Source organism: Festucalex cinctus, chromosome 8, assembly GCF_051991245.1.
Source record: "Festucalex cinctus isolate MCC-2025b chromosome 8, RoL_Fcin_1.0, whole genome shotgun sequence".
Lineage (NCBI taxonomy): Eukaryota > Metazoa > Chordata > Actinopteri > Syngnathiformes > Syngnathidae > Festucalex > Festucalex cinctus.
Window position 1 is genome coordinate 21938138 of NC_135418.1, and position 22182 is coordinate 21960319.

The 22182-nt window shown below is 39.1% G+C and overlaps 2 protein-coding genes across 6 annotated transcripts in view; one reads left to right on the forward strand and one right to left on the reverse strand.

Moving 5' to 3' along the window:
- Positions 1-18909, forward strand: part of atg7 (ATG7 autophagy related 7 homolog (S. cerevisiae)) — a 37763-nt gene extending 18854 nt beyond the window's left edge. For all 4 annotated transcript variants that reach the window (XM_077529226.1, XM_077529229.1, XM_077529228.1 and 1 more), the window contains exon 19: positions 18424-18909. In XM_077529226.1, coding sequence (XP_077385352.1) covers positions 18424-18456 — 33 coding nt within the window. In that variant the 3' untranslated portion in view covers positions 18457-18909. The remainder of the gene's footprint in view (positions 1-18423) is intronic.
- A 48-nt stretch (positions 18910-18957) lies between these two features.
- The window catches only part of vgll4b (vestigial-like family member 4b), a 30683-nt gene continuing 27458 nt past the window's right edge, over positions 18958-22182 (reverse strand). For both annotated transcript variants that reach the window (XM_077529231.1, XM_077529230.1), the window contains one exon: positions 18958-21443. In XM_077529231.1, the coding sequence (XP_077385357.1) occupies positions 21184-21443 (260 nt within the window). In that variant the 3' untranslated portion in view covers positions 18958-21183. The remainder of the gene's footprint in view (positions 21444-22182) is intronic.

Consider the following 22182-nt stretch of genomic DNA (forward strand, 5'->3'; position numbering starts at 1 on the left):
AACGTGAATATAACAGCATTTTGTTTTCTAGTGAATCCCAGAAGGAAGACAGTGATGCCTTGAGATAAGTGACAAGATTCGTTTTTTCGAAAATGAATACCAGCCGCCTTTTTAGCTGAACAATTCTTCTACCAAAGAGGCTTCAATCTCTTTAAAGTGGAAGTCAACCTTAAACATTTCTTGACAATAATATGTTATATGTGACCTCACTAGTCTAAATATGACATTCTGGTTAATATTACATTTGTGGAATAAGAGTTATGAAGCAAAATCCAACCTTCTTTTTTCTTTTCATCTTGAGAAAACAGGTGAGCTGTGATTGGCCGTTGCCTGATCCCTGAGCAACGATGTCATCAATCAGTTGACAACAAGTGGTAAAATGGCCGCCCCCTGAGATGGATAAAATCGGCTGGGTTTTGCTGCTTAACTCATATTCCACTCACGCAATATTAACCAGAATACCATATTTCGACCAGTGGGGCTACATAGAACATATTATTGTCAAAAAAAAAAAAAGGGAGTTGACTTCCAATTTAATACCACTCCGTTTTGCCAAGTTTATGGCTCAGTTACGATATATAAAATAGAGAATTAAATTTTGTTTATCTAAAACATTATTATTATTAGTATTAGTATTAATAATAATAATAATAATAATAATATTTTATTATTATTATTATTATTATTATTATTATTATTATTATTATTATTATTTATTTTTTTACACATATGATGTCCTCGGGGGATAACGTTTAGGAATCCAAATGAGTTGAGTAGCCGTTCTTTGCATAGCTCATTTGTATCTTAAAAAAAATTTCTTAGTATGTACTCTTATTTTCCCTAAAGATGGAAGTGTGAATATTTTCTGTGTGTGTGTGTGCAGCATGCGAGTGTGTAACTTTTCTAATGCACGTCACCAGAGAAGCTGTAATATGCACTTAGGGCCTATTTTGGGCGAATTGTAACCTGAGAAGTGCTTTTCATGCGGTCACTGCAGGGTTTTTGGGGGAGTTCAAGTTTGGTTAAAGTTTAGACTGAACTCGAGTGCATGCGTGTGAGTGAGTGTGTGAATGGCTCCTTTGTGAGAACAGCTCCAATGAGATTAGGTTAGGAGCTCTCAGTCGGATGGAAAATGTGCCGTGAATCTGGCTTCTGGCCAGTTAGGTGCTTGTATTTTCAAAACGTGTTGCATCATTCAGGTTAAAAAAAAAAAAAAAGTGGTGCTGTCTAAATTGGATTGTGAGTTCATAGTGTGATTTGTAGTCACAGCCGTGCTATTGTTGGACCACAGCGTTGGGCTGTAACTGCCTATTAAAAGGCAAGTGTGCTGACTTTTATATCTTGTGCGCCATCCTCAATTTGCCTTTGTGACTGTCTCGCTGCTACCTAAGCTCATTTGTGACCCTTTTTATGTTTTTGCAACAGGGAAAGGAGCTAATATGTAATATTTAGTTAAATATAAACAAGTATAATATGGGTAAAAATTAACACTTTAATAGTGCTCTACTGGGCCATGATGACTTCACACATGCTGTATATTTTATTCATTCAGTTATGAATCTATATATCCTTCGGTATATGTCACTTTCCCCTCTGTCACGAGTATGAGTCCATGTCCATTTCCAGTCAACTGCTGTTTTGTTTTTGCGTTGTATTCTTTTTCCCATAAATCTCTGTCTGTATTTGTGTGTGGCTATCCCACACAAGAGGATGTGTGACCAACTGACCCACACAATACAAAGACCCCTTTTTCTGCGCCCACCTCCTGCAAAGTGACCCTGCCAGTAAGTCACAAGACAGAGCGGCCACGTTGACCTCCAAGAAGACTGTCTCGCTTGTCACTCCATTTTGTCTGCTGACATGAATTTGCCCTCTTTTCGTCATTTCTTAATTCTTCTAGATCAAGTAAAATGTCTGTAAAGCTCTTACAACAGTGTGAGTTAAAATATAGTTTCTATTTGATGATCAGAGTTGGGGAATCCAGGTCCAGAGAGAACAAACCCAAAAACAGTTTGACTTTAGCCACATGTGCTTCTACTCAACAGGTGCTTCTATGAGTTCGTTTACCTGCCAGTTAAGTGGAAGCACCTGTGAATAAAGCCAATCTTTACGTTTCCTTGTTGAATGTTGAACAGCGAGGGGCGTTTCATGCATTTCTAGCTGGTAAGATGTTCGTGCTTTTCCCTCCTTCAACATGAACGGAGATGACGTTTTGAAAATTTTCACCCTTGGCCGTGATTGGTTAAAACAAACGTGGAGAATGTCGCATCGTCCAATCAGCTCGAACTATTGTATAGAATGTCCCGCCTTTTCCTGACGAATTTACTGAGTGTTACCAGGTGGATATTGCCAGGTAATCGTACTACAACGGTGGCTAACATTTAGCAGCTTTCGCACAAACATCCTCTTGTCCAAGCTTCTCTCAAGCAGATTTTAAAAATAACATATTAAAAACAGAAAAGTGTGATTAAATGTGCTATTTTTCTAACTTATAGTTAGCATAGTTTTCCCCAAAGTCTCCTCGTACAGTTGCGGAACAATCATTTTTGGCTGTCAATGAGTCCGTTTCATTGAAACTTGCATCACTTTCTGCGTCAGTTTCTCATCATCAGATAATAGCCAAAGTAATCTCTAGATGTGTGTCTGTGTACAGTTGTTTGATAACCACTAAATCATCAACGCAAGTCATTTGAGAGAGGAGGAGGAGCAGCAGGAAACCGGGCCCGCCCACGCTCACTCCGGTCGCAGCCCCCCGACGTCAAAACCCGACTGCTGACGATAAAGTTGATTTAGTTTTGTTGGCCGTCGGCGCTCTCAGGCGCTTCTCTTCCTGTCTCTCTTCGCCCACATAAACACGCCGACGCAAACACGCACTCGCACACGGCGGCGTCAGAGGGGCCCCATGTATGTCAGAGCTTTATCCAAACACGGCTACGGTTGCTACATGCGGCAATTATTACCAGATGGAGAAAACACATTAGGGCTGCCTTTTCATTAGCAGCCTACACACATACGCACGCACGCACGCACGCACACGCACGCCAGTTCTTCGTTTTGAATTTCAAATTTTGTCCTTGGATGGTCCTGACTCTCTAAGTGTAGCTCCATGATAACCACATATTAGAAACAGCTCTGCGTATGATGCAGGGCAAAGTGAACATTACAGTAATCCGTAGCGATCAAGCCTTGCCATAAATAATGGGGGGGGGGGGGAAATGATAGTAATTTATGCCCCAAAAAACTGTTTGTAATTGCCTGTATTAATAGTTTACATTGTTGCTATACCACAAACTATGACCCCCAAATACTTTGTCATTTCAAACTTATCTTACAACACCTTACAACCGAACCATAATCTTCAAACCAAGGTATGTACTTAACTATGACTTTTGTTGACTGTTACCTCCTATTTAGTTATTAATAGGGCTGTTAAAAGGAAAGTGTCAAGTCTGGAGATTAATTTAAATTCTTTAAAGCGAAGAAAAGAAAAAAAAAACTGTGCTAACTCAGTTTTATTTACTTCCTGTTACGGTCTATGACCTGTAGCCAAACTTAGCCACTGGTACGGTGGCACGAAGATGAGCAAACACGGACTATAGGTAGTCTTACTTTCAATTTTACCTGACGCTTATTTTAGAAATCTTAATTTGTGCACTTTACAAAGCCAAATTCAAATAGCACGCTTATTTGTACGTATTTAGCATTGTCATCTCAGACAAATGTATTCCATTCAAGGATCAAAGAAAGCTATTAGAACAGTCATTGATGATAAATATACTTTATATTTGATGATTTTTTATTAATTTCAAGATTTTACTCAAGTAAAATCTGTTACAAGCTTTGAAGAAAGAAAAAGTAAAAGCAGAAGTAGAAAAATGTGATTAATTGGGATTAATCACGATTAATTACAGAAACTTGTGCGATTACTGGAACTCATTTGAATCCAAAAACGTGTGAACACGTACTTTAATGTTTTGGCCTTCACTCCCAAAAACATATTTAAACGTTTTTTTATGGGGGGTTTTTTTATGCAAAAGCATACAGACATCTTTGATGCCGCTTCTGACATGAAGAGGTGGCTTAAAGCAAAAGTAGTTATTACATAAAAATGGCCAGCAGGTGGCAGCAGGGTATAAGAGCTCAGCCAGGGCCATGTTGCAACAAGTTCTATTGTCATTGTTTTCACCAGGAATGTGAAAATTTATGAAACTTAGCTATATTCTAGTGCTAATTGCTGCAAAACGGAAACAGATACAAACATGCTTTTTTTTTTTCCTGATGAAAGAAGAGCGTCTAATATTTCTTTTGGTAGGTTCCATGTTTTTATATCAATAGAACACAATATTATGTGGGCCTTGCAAAATTAATCAAATCCAGTAAAATTGCTGGGAGTGAATGAGTTGATTAGTTTAAAAAAAAATGTAATCGCTTGACAGCACTAATTGTTAATAAACAATTTGCAGCAACTTTAATCTTCTCTATATATGACCCGCTTTTGTATTTTTGTACATTACCAACAAGCATAGCGTGCATGCCGTCGTCATCCGGTGTCACCTATTCGAAGCATGCGTGTATTTCGGTGTCGGGCGCGTATGCAAACGATGCCGTCCCGCCACGCTAATAATAAATTCTCGCAGGGAATTCATGTCTGCTATGCGCAGACATATTCCACCTACCATCCTTCCTTTCTTTACATAGATTGTGCATTCAGTACTAAACATAGCCGGGCTAATTCTCCTCCGTCATCCACACACTAAATTCAGCAGCATTATGTCAGTCGGCGCTTGACTTACAACCTGCCTCGCTAACCTTTTCCAATCCTGTCTTGCTCGAAGGCTGCCGTCCTTCCGAAGATGGTATTTTTATCTTCAGCTAGATGCCTCTTGCTCATTCCTTCAACTCCTGGGCATTGGTGGCATACAATGGAAGCCATTGTGGAGTGTAATTACATTCCACTTCTTCCTGGGTGGCTGGAGTATTGACTTGCAGCCAGCCTCCCAGTCAGAAAATTGAATGTTTAGGCTGTTGCGAGATGAAAAGCAAATTCATTTCACCATTATCGACTCTACGCCATCTTGTTTTGTTTTTGGAATGTTATTACGAGTCTTTTATAATTTCAATAAAGTGTTTTTAGATGAAAAGAAACACTTGGCGACACATACTGTTCCAAAAATAATGGGACTTTGACGTAAAAGCTTCAAATTCACTTTGGTAGAACATTGGCTTGTTTTTTGGAGAATAATTATTGCTGTTGCCATGGCAACCCTGAAGCATCTATTGATTGTTGATATTGGTGCACCATCCTGGGTGTAAATTGGACTAAATTTCCTTGATTGACTATTTTTAAAGTCATATGATGATAATAATACTTTCTACCATCAACTTTTAGATTTGTAAATAGTAAATTGTGTCCAAGCTAGAAAACGGGGGGGTGAAGTAACACACATTCTGTGTCAGGGCTTAGGTAAGAAATGATGTCATCATTCCTCAGAGTCCCCCCTGGTCTATTATTTAGTCCCTGTCGAGGTATGCAATGCAAAATATTTGGACCTCGCTAAGCTATTGGCATTCGAAGGCTGCAACCATCCAATTGTGGTTATCGTCACAGTCTAATAAAAATGTAAAAAAATAAAATAAAATAAAAATCTGCTCCTGCTTCAGTTAGCCACATTGCAGTTAGTTGACAAGTCTATCACAGAGCCACAAAACGGTCTCAAAAATGCATCTATGGAAACAAACACCACATCTGACATTGTGATTTGAAGTTGACATTTTGGGGTAAATTTTATTATTTGCAAACTTGTTCTCCAGATTTTGTTTGATTGTTACCAAATTTAAACACAAGGAACTACTTGAATAATTTTTGCCATTGAGAATTAAGGCAGGGTGATATAGCCTTAAAATAAAAACGCAACACAAAATCGGAATTGCTATTTTTAAATAGATTCCCCCCATTTCAAAAGTTTTCAATATGTGATAAATCACTGCTTCTTCAATGCATACATGAGCACATTGTATTTGTCAATTTGTTAGTGTAAGCAGCACATATCTTACCATTCTCAAGCTTTTTTTTTTTTTTTTTTTTAAATAGTGATTTACAAAAAAAAGAAAAGAAAAAAAAACTGGATTAATTTGAATAAATCAATGAATATCCTCCCAACCCTACAGTAAAAATGACGAAGGTGCTCTAGACTTGGATTTACATGTTTTTTATTGGACAGTGATGTTATAACCAACAGGCGATAAGACGTTTTTAGCTAACTTTATTACTGTTCCGTATATTATTAATAAATCCGTCCATGGGGTTGGTGTCATGAAGGGGCACAGGGGACGCATTGGCACCCACGCCAGCTGTCACTCGCCAAAATGGGCTCATACAGAATTACCGATCGTCAATCATAGGGGAGTTATTTTCATAAATGGGACCCTTAAAGCCATCTTCCCCCCGCACGCACCAGGAAACTATTCATCCTATACATGGCTCCTGCTTACTGGCGCCAGTCAACCCAGTGAGATGTCTTCTTCTGGACTGGCAGCTGGCTGAAGTCTCCCGTTAGACAGTCAAAAAAGACCCGCTAGGCACAGATGGACCGCTGTATGCGCTAATATCCATCCCTGTTTAGCACTGACTCATACTCATCTTTGCTAGCTGAGGTTGCATTATTAGAGCATGTTTTTACTTGTACACAGCCATACATCTTTGTGAGGCTCTTGTGTTTTAATTAACTTTTGACAAGGCTGTTATGACAGATTTTTTGTTAGCAGGTGTGCGCTAATCTCATACTATATACCCCTTTTAATACAATAAAAGACAGGAATTTTCTGCCCTTTTCCGGGGTTGCTATCAACTCAACTCAACTTTATTTATAAAGCAGTTTAAAACAAACATTGCTTTATACAAATGATGCATTCGGGGATGGTCGGAAGTCGGATATATCTGAATTGTTTTTTCCCAGTTCCGACCTGAAAGCGTTCGAGACGAAAGTAAACAAGCAAAATAGCGGATAGCGGTAAATTGGTTTTTATTTTGGTTCTGAAAACTTATTTTCGACCTCCAGCAAACCTTTGTGCTTCATTTATTGTTTTTATCTCATTTCATAAGCATTTCATACAGTTCAGTAGTTCACCGTATAATTTCATGCAGAGAGATAGCAGCATACTGTCACGTACGTTGTGTTACGTGAACTTATGTCGAATATTTATGAATGAAGAAAGTTATCTAGTTTTATATTTGAGTAAATTGTGTTTTACCATTCACGGTCTGTGGTCGCTTATGGTAGAGTGACGCCACTTATAGTCCGTCAGTGAAGGCGGGGTCCTTTTTATTTTCCGACTTCGCAAGTGGAATTTCCCAGTTCAAGGGGGCGTTCCCGTACACACTTCCGGGTTTGAACTTGGAAAAGTCCGACTTCCGACCATCATCGAATGCAGCAAAAGTGCTGTACATGAAACAGACATGGAAAGGGGGTTAAAGTTGACCTGCAAATGTGCAGGTTTCTATGGTAGTATCAGAAGGTCTTTTCGCGCTGCGCTTATGTTTTCCTGGGCGATAGAAGTTTAAAATGATTAATATAGGCAATAATTTTATTTATTTTTTTTTGACGGGCGTCATCATTTACTTTATTTATTTATTTATTTGCTTGCTGTTTGTGACAGGAATTTAATGGCTTTGTAAGGGAAGATTTTATCATATTAGCTATAAATGCCTCCTTTTTGACCCGAAATTGAGTCACTCAGTACAAACGCCAGTTTACCAGCTACAGTACATCTGGACAGTACTCTACTGGGATATTCAACTGTAGAGGTGGGAATCTTGGGGCACCTCACGATTCGATTGCGATTACGATTCAGAGGCTACGATTCGATTATAAAACGATTATTGATTTCCCCCCCAGGCAGCAGGAAAAAAAACAATGTATTTTGGTGCTTTTAATGTTTTGTACATTAGTTACAAAAATAGTACAAAAGTCCTCTCAGGCCTAAATAAACTACTATTTCAGTATCAAGTTAACAGTTCAAAACAGTAAATAAAATACTCAAGTCCTCTTTCTGTAACAACAGCTTTTAAGTATATTCAGTCTTCAACAGAATAAAACATAGCATTGAGCAAAAATATATTATTTTTATCCACTCAAAAGTGCACTGAGGTATAAATGAAAGACAATGTGAACTACTACTTCAATACAAATGCCTAAAAAAAAAAAAGTGCTTTCCTGCTTTTTAAGTTGTGTAAAGATGAACATGTAAACATTAAAGTTTCTCAGAGGTACAAAAAAAACAACCCTCAAGTGCTTTTCTGCTTTTTAACTTGTGTAAACATGAACGTGTAAACATTAAAGGGATCGTTCGGCTTTTTTAACATGAATCTCAATTTGATCCTCACCTCCCGTGTGTGCGATCAGCACTGACTTCGGCGTTGGACGAGAGGAAAATAGTCCACCAAGCTGGCTGGGGTCTCGGAAATAAAGCGTTTTTCTTCTAAAAACTTTTTGTTTTCAAAAGCGTGATACATTTCCACCACAATACTCTTTTCTGAATAAAGTCAGACGCCATTATCGCCAGCCACTACTTTTCTGTTCGTTCGTTCGTATCACTGCGCGGCGCCCTGTAAAACGCTAACCGACGCACTGCAGCCAGCTAGCTGATACTTCCGCCTCAAGTTGTTTGCCTTTCGGAGCAGGTCTGATCCCACGAAGAGGTGGGTTGGTCAGCTCAGCCATGCTTGTTGTTGTTTTGAATCTCGAGGCGTGAGTTGTGGATGTGTAATCTCGGTCCGTCCCAAAAAGCGTCCCGAAGACCGCGCGCGCTACTGCGTTTCAGTTCCGCGTACTTTTCGCTCGTTTCGCTTCCCTTGGCATATTTATATAATCGGAATTTGGACGTTTGTGAATCGTTCTCGATTGTTCCACGGCCGAATCGTGAATAATCTAAGAATCGGAAATTTTGCACACCTCTATTCAACTGTGACAATCAGTGACATTAAAAACTAAAATGAAAATGGCTTGAACATTGACGTAAAATTCAAAGGTCGTCAAGGTCATGTGTGTCTCTTTCTGTACTTCTGTCTGGCAATGACAAAAGAAAAAAAAATACTTGGGAAGTAAATGTTATCAGCGTGTGAAGAACAAGCTGTTTCCTCTTTCTAGAGTTGTTTTGGGCGGGATTTTAGTGTTATATGTTGATGTTGACTACAGAAAAGGTGCATTTATTGTGCTGTTTTTTGGGGATATGTTCAAATAATGGTTACTTGTTATGATCAAGCAAGAAGAGGTTTAGAGTAGTTTTCAGGATAAGTGAGAAGTGATGGGAAAGCATTGGTCATGATGTGTGGTGTGTGTGCCTGATTCCTTCCCTCAGGTAATTGGCGCTTGGAGATCTGACACACACACACACACACACAGACCACAATGCCAACTCTTAATCTCTTCCCCCGGGCACTGTTCTGTCTAGCACATGGAGGACAGCGATAGCATCGAGCCCGAGGAAATCCACAGTGAAGAACACACACAGAATGTTTCATAAACCGAAACATACAGAGACAAGTGATACACATCTTTGGCATAATTTCATTGAACAAATTTATATTGGGGGGAAAAAAGGCCCTCACTTTATTTTAATTTTAGCATGAAGGTTGTAGCTATGTCAAACAATATTTTAACTTGTGATAATTAATAGTAAAAAAAAAACAAGATATAAGCTTGTCATTCATTTATATCTCGGAAAAGCCAAAAAAAAAATATATAGGGCGTCAGACATTGGTTACAAAAAAATACCAGTTTTTGAAAAGCCTCAAAATCGTCAGACATGTTTGAAGTCGGAAATAAAATCTACCTTCTCTTCTTCTTTGACATTTTTAAGAGCAACCTTGCACTGTTTTCTGATGTAGCGCCGCCCTGTCTGTGTAGTACTGTAATTGCATTTAAAAAAAAAATACACATACAGTGCAACCCTGGTCAGATAACAGTTTTCATGATGTCAAGGGTTCTAAAGATGGCTCGAAATTAGGCGGAGGCGGCTGCCTCCTAAGTTTATATGCAGGAAAAAGCCTGCATATATTTTGCTTCTCAATGTTGGCTAAACTTCAAATTGTGTAAAAGTAAATGCGACACACACTGATCATGTGCTAATTTACAATATAGTATCCATCTCAGTTATTTTGCTAGCATATTTGAAGTACTTTCCTTCATCTCTTTGCAGCGTGAATCGTAATCCTCCAGTGTGGCGAGTGTTCGATGAAGTCACAATGAACAATTACTTATGTGTATTTTCCCAAACAATCTCAAATGATGTTTGATTGGTCCTAAAATGGTGGCACAGAGAGCCTTTGTAGTGGAAGACTGACTGCTTGTTTGCTCTCATCAGCCGTGGTTTACAAGGAACTTTGGAACAGTGTGTGAGTCAAGGCTTGAAAGCTTCATTAAGGCTTCAGTTTTTTTTTGTTTTTTGTTTTTTTAAGAACAACACACTGATGGAAACGCTCTCGGGATTTCATAATTTGGGGTTTTGTCATGTTTGTGTGTGCGTGCGTAGTTTTTTTTTTTTTTTGCGGGGGGTGTCCTTCTAGCCATTGCTCATTGACCACACATCATTTGGCTTTGAGTCACGTCTCTAATTAAACATCGGGCAGGCCTCAACTGGCAACACTCGCACACACGCCGTCTCTGAAGTTTGTTATTGCCATATGGTTCGCTGCACATATGCTAATATTGCCCGACCACTGGGGAACAGACGGGCCTCGTACTCATCTGGGCTTTAACATAGCTAGAATGGCATTCAGTCCAGGACAGACCTCCGCCAAGGTTAACCAATCAGGAGCAAAGCGGACACCGTCATTGTATGTTAGCATTAAGCTAGCGGTCTTTCGTAAGTGTCTTTTTTACATTTTATTTTTTTTATTTTTAATGTGGTTTTTAAGTGTTTCGGTTCGATGTGCAATGTGTGATACCCCTAAGGGCCCTTTTTGCCACTATTTGCAGAAATATGTTGAATATGAAAATGTTGAGGTCTTAATATCTTATTTTGGGATTCATACATGAAAATGTGTACTCTAGTTTTTAAATAATAGCCTTTGAATAAAATATATTAAAACATTTTTAACTCTTTGACCACCAAAAACGTTTAGTACGATTAGTAGAATCACAATGTATGCGGCCAAAAACGTTTAGTACGATTTGTAAAATCACAATGTATGCTGTCACAAACGTTAAATGATGTCAAGTACTTTTTTTTTTTTTTTTTTTTTAATCAATTGGCAGTGCAATGTCTAATTGCAGTGCTGCTTGGTCAATGGGTTATGGAATCAAAAACACCCACTAACTATGGCCAGCAGATGGCAGCATTGTATCTCTTTCTAATGGGCTGCCGGTGTATGGAATTACAATGAAACGTGTCGAAATCTGATGAAATAGAACGTTTTCAAGGATGACAAAACCTTTGTCACATTAAACCAAATTCACAGAGACTCACTAAACAAAAAATACTAGTGTCAAAGTTGTAGAGAAAATGTATCTTTTCACAAAAAAGCTTGTTTTCTAGTTTTCAATTTTCACTCAATGTCACTCAAATTACCTATTTTCAAATGGTGATTACTAAAGAATTGAATAAGGTAGAAACATACTTTTTTTTTCCTAATGAAAGAATGGGATGCCATCTTCCATGTGGTTTCCACCTTGTATATGTAGTAAAAGCACACGATATTCTGTTTGCCTTGAAAGATGAGTTAAAATGCTCAAAATCGGCTAGCGGGGTGTTTTTTTTTTTTGTGATAATATTGTGGCAGTATAAGAGTTTTAAAAGGCTCCTCCCAGCAAATATTTAGTTTAGGGTACGAAAATTGTGACATAGACGAACGTGACTCGTGTGTTGATAACCTTCAAGTGTACAGGAAGTGTGTCAGAGTAGTGACCGGAGGAGTGGGGGGGCTGATAGTGGGACAGGAAGAGGGACATGGGAACTAGGCAGATTGCAGATTACGAGGTGTGACTATAAAGAAACAAGACTGGAAATCATACGCCCAACTCAATGCCAATAGCAATATGTTGCTATATGTTGTTGACTTTCCTCACTGTGTGCTTCTTTTTCGGGCTTTTGTTTAACACGCCACTCCAACTCCAAAATCTTCTTGTTTCTTCCTGCCATAATTTGTACCGTCATAAAAGAACTGCGACAAATCAACATTGAAATCAGGTCATCTCTGTGACGACCCCCTGGAGAGAGCAAAACATTTCAGGGAAAGCGCCGTTGAGAATCAAAATGAGGGTCGGAGTCCCAGGAGAAACAACAGGACTCAGCTGTTGCTCCACAGGCCACCACACCCGGCCGAGAGCCACTCGGTTTGTTGTTGTAGCTGGCCTTTATAAACTGTGGAGAGGCCAGCCAAGGTGGCGAGTTGGGGGGGGGGGGGGGGGGGGGGGGGGGGGACGCAAGGTACGAAATAGACAAGAAGAAGCAAATGTGCGGAAATGAGACCAACACTTTCGTCGTTGCTATGTGATGAGGTTCAGCTCGGAGCTTTGGGCTGTGAGTGCAGGTGCTTTGTTGGATTAACCCCAGTTTATGAAAACACGGGCGTGGGGGGAGGTGAAAGGGGGTTGTTGTTGGGGGGCTACGTGACTTCGCTGGGACTGGCTCAAGAGCTCTTTTCCCAGCAGAAAAGTGCACTTAAACGTCACCACTTTCCTCCCGAGTAGCAAATTCTAGTGAAAGCTGTAGAGGAATTCTGACAGGATGTATTACAGTCATACGTTTCTCTATTCCCGTACTGACTACTTGATGTATCAGGTTGAACCCGGCGGTCATGATATTCTTTGGGCCCGCCTCTTCCTCTCTCCACACCCATCTCTTCCTCTTCCTGTCCCTGTGACGAGGTCGTGCACTCCCTTCACTGTTCCCTCATGAGAGGTCTAATGAAGCCGGGAACAATGAAAACACAGCAATCAATGGCGGAAATTGACGAGTGCTTGCATGAGTCAGTCCAAACAGAAAAAAAAATCTTGCAAAAAAATCACCCAATGATGGAAATATTTGGAAATATATACAATATGAAAAGAAAGGTATATGCTACCTTTTTTTGTTGTATTTTAAATGTTTACATTTTAGAATCCATTATCTCATTCACTGCCATTGACGACTATGGACGTCATTTTTAATTGGCTGGCAGTAAATGAGTTTAGGGATAGACCGATAATTGGTAACCTGGCAATAGAACAAATCCATCTGGTACCTCTCCACAGTAATTTGGTCGGGAAAAGGCGGGACATTCTGTACAATAATTCAAGCCGATTCGACGATGCGTCATTCATTCTACACGTTTGTTTTAACCAATCACGGCCACGGGTGAAAATTTCATCTTCGTTCATGTCGAAGGGGGGAAAAGCAGGAACATCTTACCAGATAGAAATGCACGAAGTGCCCCTCGCTCAACATTCAACAAGGAAACGGTGAGTCATTCTGCGAGAACAGAATTAATTGTAGCGTCCATTCGTTCATATTAGGTTTGTTTGTTAGCTCCGGCATTGGCACTGGCTTCCTGGTTTCACAGTTGCATACCCCGCCTCCAAACTCAGTGTCGCTCTGTGATTGGTCCGAACCACTAACGACGGTTATCTGCGGGAGCGGTACAAGATGTATTCTCCGGAACTTGTGAACTCACGAATAAAGCGAGAATTCATCTTGCGAGAGCAGGTTCGATAGTTGGCATTATTGGCGCCAATATTGGGCATTTTGAAAATATCGGTATCGGTCATTTAAAAAATTCTGACGGCCAGTAAAAGGTAAATCTAAAACCATTTTAATCTCACGGAATTGTTTATTAAAAATTCAGTTAACTTTTCTAAGAAATGCTGCTGACCCTGGGAACCTTCTGAAACTTTTTGTTTGACATTAAAACAAAAAAAAATGTGAAAGTTTAAGGTTTCAGGTATTTTTTTTTTTTTTTAATCAGATTTTTTTTGGAAACACAAAAGATTGAACCATTTGCATCATGAGATGATTTAGCAAAAAATTTATTTTTGCAAAAAAAAAAAAAACTTATTTTAAGAGTGACGATATGTTTACAAAAAAAATCTAGCTATAATAGCAACATTTATTTTAAATTCCCAAACAATAATAGTGGCAGTGTTCAGGCTCCATAAATCCCTCCCTAGAGAATCCTAAAACACACAAAAAGCATATCGAACACTAAAAATAGTCGCCCATTGTTGCTGTTTCCACATTTCCACACCGCTAATTAAAGCTTTGACGTAGGCTTCACCGCCCGTTCCGCGTGGTCCGTCTTATTCTCTCCAAAACCCGTACGCATTGTCCTCATTTTTTTTTTCTCTTCTGCAACATTTCAAACATGTCAATTAAATGGAAAACACTACCCGTCGTCTCCGTTTCTTTTGCGTCACTAAAATAAAAAATGAAAAGGAGGGAAAAAAAAATCCTCCTCCTTCCTCTTTCTTTCTTGGTAGGCAGCACAAACCACATCAGTGTGTGTGGCCCACTAATTGCATCTTACATGGAGCCAGTCTCCATGATGAAAGCTCCACTTTGTGCTTTGGTGTCACTTTTAATATGTAAAGCAGATGTGTGTTTAATGGCAGAGCCCATCGGTGGTTGTGTAGGAGAGTCGCGCACCCACCGGGAGCCCGCAAGCGTCTAAGCTAAGTCCACTTAGTAGCGTTTTGGTACTGGGAGTGTTGTTGTACTTTGCTGATACCTTTCGTGTGTGGTGCCAGTGGTGCCCCAAAACTAGCCAATGTCGTCCCAAGCCCGAATAGACCAAAAAAAAAAAAAAAAAAGTCTGTGACTCAATTTGGGCCATTTTTTTTCACTGTCAAGCACAATCAAAGCGATATTAGCAACAGTAGCATTAGCAGCTGCTGTAAATTGCATACTCCAGAGGTGAGCGGTTTAAAAACAACAACAACAAAAGTGTTTCCAGATGTATTTCTTCAGAGGACAATAATCGACAGCCGCAGCTTCCGGCGAAACGTCTCGCGCGTCCGATCCCATCTCGGGATTAAGAGTGCTGCGATATCAGCGGCAGCACAGCTGATGGCAAACGCAACCGCATTACATGCGGCTTTAGCAGAGAGAGGCGTCTTCAACTTCGGCCGGCGAGCAGCGATAAGACAGATTCGTGTTTAGAGATGGCCGCTCGATGGCGACGCGGCCAATCTCGTTTGAGTGCGTGCCACAGTGTGTGTGTGCGTGTATTTGTGTCTGTTGGTGTCCATTTTATATTTCCTTCCCTTCTTGTATAACAGTGCTAACTCAGCCAAGCTTAATTTGTTCTGTGACGAAGATTGGGATTAAATTTGTTTGTATCTTGCTGAGATGCGTGTTGCTGTGAGGTTTTAGTGTGTTTGCTCTCGTCATATCTCAAATCTTGACGAAGAAATGGCTCAGAACTCTGAGAACTTGCTATTAATTCAAGGCGGTGTATATACAGAAGTAAAAAAACTGTATACTATCAGTAAGTTTGTTGACTCAACTAAGCAAGGCAAGAGGCTGTTTTCACTGCTGTTATTTAGTTAGCTAGTTAGCTAGCTTGCTAGCTAGCTAGTTAGCTACTAAACTAACTAGCTGTTTATTTATTTAGACTTAGTTAGCTCACTAGCTAATTTTTGGTTAGCTTGCTAGCTTATTTCGCTAGCTAGCTTGTCAGTCAGTTTGCGCTATTACACAAAAAATAAGTAGTTACTTTGTGACTTGATGTTTAAAAAAAGAAAGAAAAAAAATCAACCAATTGTTAATTAGTCATTTACTTAGCTAGTGGGATTATACAAACAGTACACTACAATTGTTCGCTAGTTATGTTAGGTTTACATGGCCATAGCAGCACTATAATAATAGCTAGCTATTTAGTTGGCTAGCTATCTTCTCATTTAGCTGCTAGCTAGTTGGTCAGTGAGTTAGCAGGATTATACAAAAAATACTTAACCAATAGCTACTTTGTGGCTTTATGTAATAAAAAAAAAACACTCTTTAGCTAGTGGGATTACAGTACACAAAAAATAAGTACTAGACTACAGTGGTTAGCTAGTTAGCGTACGCTTACATTACGATCCCAGTGGCCACAGCAGCACACTGTTGGTCCAAAACGGTGTAGGATTTGAAAAAAAAACAAAAAACATAAAAAACAATTCCCCCCGTACTCAATTCTTGCCAAGTTTTCTAACACGCTATCATGGTATTTGTGACCCAACATAGCATAATGTATATAAACACGATGCATTTCAGTGGTAAACAAGTGCTATTATTTCAAGTATACCAGCTCAGCCAACTTGTTGGCTTCACTTTGCTGCGCCTTTTCATGTTACATAAGCCAACCCCCTTTTATTTACCCCACTTTCCCCCTGTCTTTTATTTTGTTCAAATCCGACCGAGACCCTCACGCACACACGGACGAGCGCAGCATGGCAGGCATCCAGAGAGGCTCACGGCCTTTCAAAGAACTCTTTTTTTTTTTTTTTTTTTTTTTTTTTTTTTTTTTTCTTTCTTTTTTTTTCTTTCTTTTTTTTTCTCGTCGTCCTTTTGATGCCGGCTGGCCGGCACAAATGTTGTCCTTTTGATATGAATTTGTCCTCATTCTCCACACTGTGAGGGGGGAAAAAAAACCCTCAGCAGTCTGGAGCCAAACACGCACAATTGTAATACACAATTATTTTTCAAGGTACTCTTAACATGTATTTTTTTTTTAACAACACAAAGCAATACAGTAATCTGTACGCAGGGTTCAGCTCGGAGCTTTCAAAGCAGCACTTTCCAAGGAATGCAGCATGGATGTGTCAAATGTGAGCGTGCGTGCGAGCGTGCACGTGTGTCACATTCCAGACAGTGTTAGAGGTATGCGAATTACGTCTTACAAGAGCGGGAATGTGAAGAATCCGCTGCCACGAGGAGACCACTTTTGTTTACTGACACAGTGCTGCCAAGGAGCGTGCGTGCGTGGGGGTGCGTTGGTGTGTGTGTGTGTGTGTGGGTGTGTGTGTGTGTGTGTGTGTGTGTGTGTGATATGCTCCTGTCACTTCCTGTCACTTCCTGGTAATAAATCCCTTCAGTCATGATTGGGATTACAGTGGAACTCTTTGAAGTAGAACACAATCAGTCCCTCCATTTTATCGGGGTTTCAAAACACATTTTCACTTCTAGTCGGCACTCGAGCAGGCCCTGAAAAATGTGCAAAAATTATAAAGAAAGAAAGAGAAAAATTTTGAGGGGGGCATCATGTATCCATTTGAAACGAAGCTAGAACATAAGTAAGTCGATATGCAAAAAGCGAAGTGCCGAAAAGAAAAGTCATGATTCTAGTCGGCGCTCTGGCCGCAAAATATTCAATTGAAGTTTGTTTACCTGACCTAAGATGGCTGCGATAGTTGTCTTAGGCCTATGATAAATAAAGATGACTTGACTTGACTTGACTTAATTCCTGCGTGTTTCTAGTCAGCACTCGAGCAGCCAAAAAAAAAGTCGACCAAAAAGTTCTCCGCAGCTTCGACTATTTGAGTCAGACTCAAGATATTGTAGTTGAGCTACTAGAGCGGAAGTCAAAAGTTGCATGTTTCTCGTCGGCACTCGAGCAAACTTAAAATGGCCGACGAAGTCAAAAGTCAGATGGTTGCATGTTTCTAGTCGGTGCTCTAGCAGCCAAAAAGAAAAAAGAAAAAATATCAACCAAATTCTCTTCTCACTTAATCTGACTCTGACTCAAAGATAACACTAGTTTGCATGTTTTTAGCAGGGTTATAATAGTTCTGTTTTTTTTTGTTATTACTATTATTATTATTATTATTATTATTATTATTATTATTTAGTTTTATAGTTCTTATTTCATTTTGATTTGTTTTCAAAATTACTTAATTTTATTTAATTATTTAAAAATAATATACTTTAATTTTTTTTTAGTTTGATCTCATTTCATTTTGATTTTTGTTTTCAAAATTACTTAGTTTAATTTAATTATTTTAAAAAAATACTTTGAAATTTTTTTTATTGGCGTCTTTAAAAATGATTGATGGACGTCACAGATGTATAGACGTGATGTCCCTGTAATTACAGTATTGTTTTGGAACTATAGTTTTTTTTGTTTTGTTTTTTTAACCCTCCAGTTTTTATTTTGGTATATGCATTTTTTTTAAATATATTTATTTTTAGGTATTTTTAGTTTTTTGTTTTCATTAACTATAATCTTTGTTTCTCGCCAGCACTCGAGCAACCAAAAAAAATGCAACTGAATTTGTTATAACATTCGTGCTGACCCAAGATGGCAGCGGGGGCAACGAGTTCAAAAGTCCATAACTGCTCGCAGTTTTCTCGTCAGCACTTTAGCAAGTTGTACCAACTCCATTTATTTCTTAGAAAAACTTTCTTGCAACTCCTTCAAATGCTGTATAATATTTGGAGTCCTAATATGTGTTATGTTGTGTTCTTCAACAGATTTGGGATATGAGCGATGACGAGAGCATCTAAGGAACCAAAAATCTTGAGAAATGGAACATCACAGCCATCCCGTCGTCACATCTCACTCACTTAGGAAGACCTTTGAGGTTGAAAAACCAAAACGCTCACTTTGCAAGTTTCCACTAACTCCCACGTCCTGAAAAAAAATTGTTCAACCTCGAATGTACAATTTCTGGTGGTTTGATTGTGAATTTTGGTGATATTTGCACACTGAATGTTCACGTAAAGGCAAACTATGTGTAGCCATCAGCAACCAAAATTATGTTTACTCGATGATGGTTTTATTTTCATGTGGTAAAACAAATATTGCAACTTGTTTATCATGACATTGTCTCTTCGTTTTTAAAACATCTTACATTGGATGTCATTTGATTGTGCTAATGTTACTGTGTTTGTGTGTATTTGTGTATAATATATTTCAATATTGGAGCAAAAATTAATAAAGGTGTCTTTTTATCTTGACGTGTCTGCAAGATGATCCATCTGAGTGACATAGAACAAAGTCGGGTGGTGATTTAAAAGCATTTTATTGTTCATCAAGGCTACTTTACGTACAAAAAAAAGGTGGCCTGCCAAAACCTTTTCAGTAGGACACAGAGCCACATACTGTATTTGTATTTTTTTTGTTTACAGTTGAGTGATCCTAGCACTAAGTACATGCTACTTGTAAAAAACAAACAAAAAAAGGAAATCCCAGAATGTGATTGGTCACCGCATTGTCCATATTGATTCGAATAAAACGCATTTGTTTGACAAATGATTTTTGGAAGACATGGAAAAAAAAAAAAAAAAAGGCCAGCAGTTGTGCTGACCCTAGTGGCAAAGTCACCGGACTTATTGGGTCAAAACGTTTTTTAATCATTATTATTATTATTAAATAATTATTGGATGTAGAGATTGTCACTGACAATGTCCAGTGGCTTTTTTTTTTTGTGTTCCTGCACTTGAAACCTTTTCCAAGACAACAAAAAAAGATCAACTTTTTCAACATGAAGAAAAAAAAAATGATTATAAGAGGACAGGAAGAAAACAAATTAAATAGCTACATATCATTAACAAATTATTGTTCCTTGAAAAATACCTATGATTTGTTTTCTCTGTACATCTGTTACGCACAGCGTAATGATGGTCTTATAGTTACCTATTAAAAAAAAAAAAAAAGAAAAAAAGTCATTTTCCTACAGTGTGTGTTGTAGCAGACAGGCCGCCTTTAAACTGGAGCGTGATAGTGAAATGATAAAAAGTTAGCAAAAGCGCGTGCAGAAGCTCAACTCCTGCGAACACCGTTTTTCCCCCATCGGCCGCCATTTTAGTTGTAGTCCACTTGATGGCATGCACTAGTTACGAATAATGTGTGGATGACACTTGAGTTCAGTACGGTTTGGAAGGAATGACAACGATGGAAAGCCGCCATTTTGTGTTCTTCCTCACTCTCGCCCAGTTCTGTCAACCAATCAATGGACTGCGTTGCAACTCCGCCCCTTTATGCTGCAGACACAGTATCACCTACAATTTGGTGATACGTTTGTTGACGTTTTTTTTGCAGATGAGACAAACAATTTCTAGTCATCACTCAAGCCGCCATATTTCCAAGGCTGCATACCGTACCGAACTGTACTTTCGAACCATCCGTGTGCACAGTATGCTAGCATGCGGTACAACAGATGGCTCAACATCAACGCTTGGTTTTGTTTTTTTAGTTTTGTTAGCAAAATGTTAAGCAGAGCCTGTCTGCTAGCTCAAGATGTTCGCTAGCACACTTAAAAAACCCAACAAAAAAAAACAACAAAAAACGCACACACACAACATAGTAACATCAACGATATAACAACATGGAGTACAACTGATCCAGCAGTGAGTGTATATTGTCTAACGCGTGTTACGAGATAACGTCCAACAAAAAAAGAAAGACAAAAAAAAAAAGAGCTATAATAAGTTGAAATGTTTACTAATAGATACCAGCTATTCAAAAAAATAATAATTTTTAAAAATACATGCATGGGTAAAAAGCATTCGTTGACCTTTCAAACCTTAACGAGCTGAAGTGAAGCACAGCTGGCGGCTTCCCCCCCCCCCATCAGCTCCATTTTTTTTTTTTTACTGCTAGCATTAGCATTAGCACGCCACTGTTTGTCACGACAGGCTGCGAGAAACGTCGGACCCTTTCACACCGGCATGTTAACAAACATACCAGGCTTGAAAACCCAAATCCTGCAATTGGATGCATTATTTGCAACCCTAACCCAGGCTTGAAACCCGAAAAATGGCTCAAATATTAATTTTGAAAGTGGAACCTGAATCCTCTAGATGAAATGTCAAAACTGAGTTGAAATTCTTACTTCAAACGTTAACAGTGACATCATGAAACTCTAAACTGTAGATTTGAAACCCTAAACCTGGCCTGACTCTGAGTTTTGAAACTATCACCCGAGTCAGGCTTTGATGCGTAGTGTGAAAGGGGCTGGAGGTTTTTCATTTCTCGCTTTTGTGTCTTTCTGATGCCAAATAGCAAAACTACACTTACACAAAACAAAAAGAAAAAAAAAAAAGATCTACAAGACAAAGTTTTCTTTATGTACAAATAACTACAGAAGGCTCGTGAGCGTTCAAGTTCCTCATCATCAGTTCCTTAATTGGGTTGATTTGTGTTAAGCAGACCAGCAGGCTGGGCGCTCCCTCAAGGAGGCCGGAGTCGGGGGACCAGTCCCTCTTGGAAATCCCTCCCATCCCCCCTTTTCAGGAGACCAGAGAAGAAGGGGAGTGGTTGTGGTTGATCATGCGGCTGTCGGGCGACGAGTTGGGGCTGCTGGCGGATGACGACGGGGCGCTCTTGTTCTTGATCTGGAGCCAGGTCTCGCCCAGCGCCTTGGCGAAGTGGTCGTCCACCGAGCCCGTGATGGACACCGAGTTGGTGGCCGTGGCTTCGGGCTCCTTGTAGTTTTTGCCCAGGCTGCGGCGGAAGTGCTCCTCGATGACGGGGTCGCACGCCGTGTTGGCTGCCGCGAAGGCAAACAAACACAAACATGGTAAGCTTTTCAAACGCGCAATCCAAACGCAACCTTGAACTCAAAGTAGGGCTGAACAATTAGCCAAATTAATTTCAAAATTTGTCTTTTTTCCAGAGTAGAATTGTAAAACTAAACGCACAACAACAAGAATTACATCCACTGTATATTTCAATACAAAACATGTTTGGTTTTTAAAACATTGCTAGCTGAGTGCTAATGCTAATGGAGGATCCCATTCAAATTCAAACACATACCCACACGTACGATAACACTACAAAAGCACAAATTCTTCCCAATATGTGAAAAACGAGCTAGTACACAGTTCAATTGCAAATTTCTTCGGCTCTCATAACTATGTACACCATGGATGCACAGCACCGCACTGCCCCAAGAGGCCAAAATGCACAATAACACCCAGTATTTGTTGTCAATTGCTATCTTAGTGTATATTCTGTCTGTGCAATTAATCGAAATTCAATTAATTACAATTTCAATTATTACACGCTACAATTACAAAAATCAGCATAATCTTGAACAAAAATAAAAGAATATTAATAATAAATTGTTTAAATTTAATTTAATAATTTAAATTAATTTAATAATAAGTTGTTTAAATGTATATATTTGCATTTTTTCCCCCTATTTTAAAATTAGTAATTTCTTGTTTGGTCCAAAAGGAACTACAAGAAATTTGTCTGAATATTTTTTACATGTTTAAACATTTTCT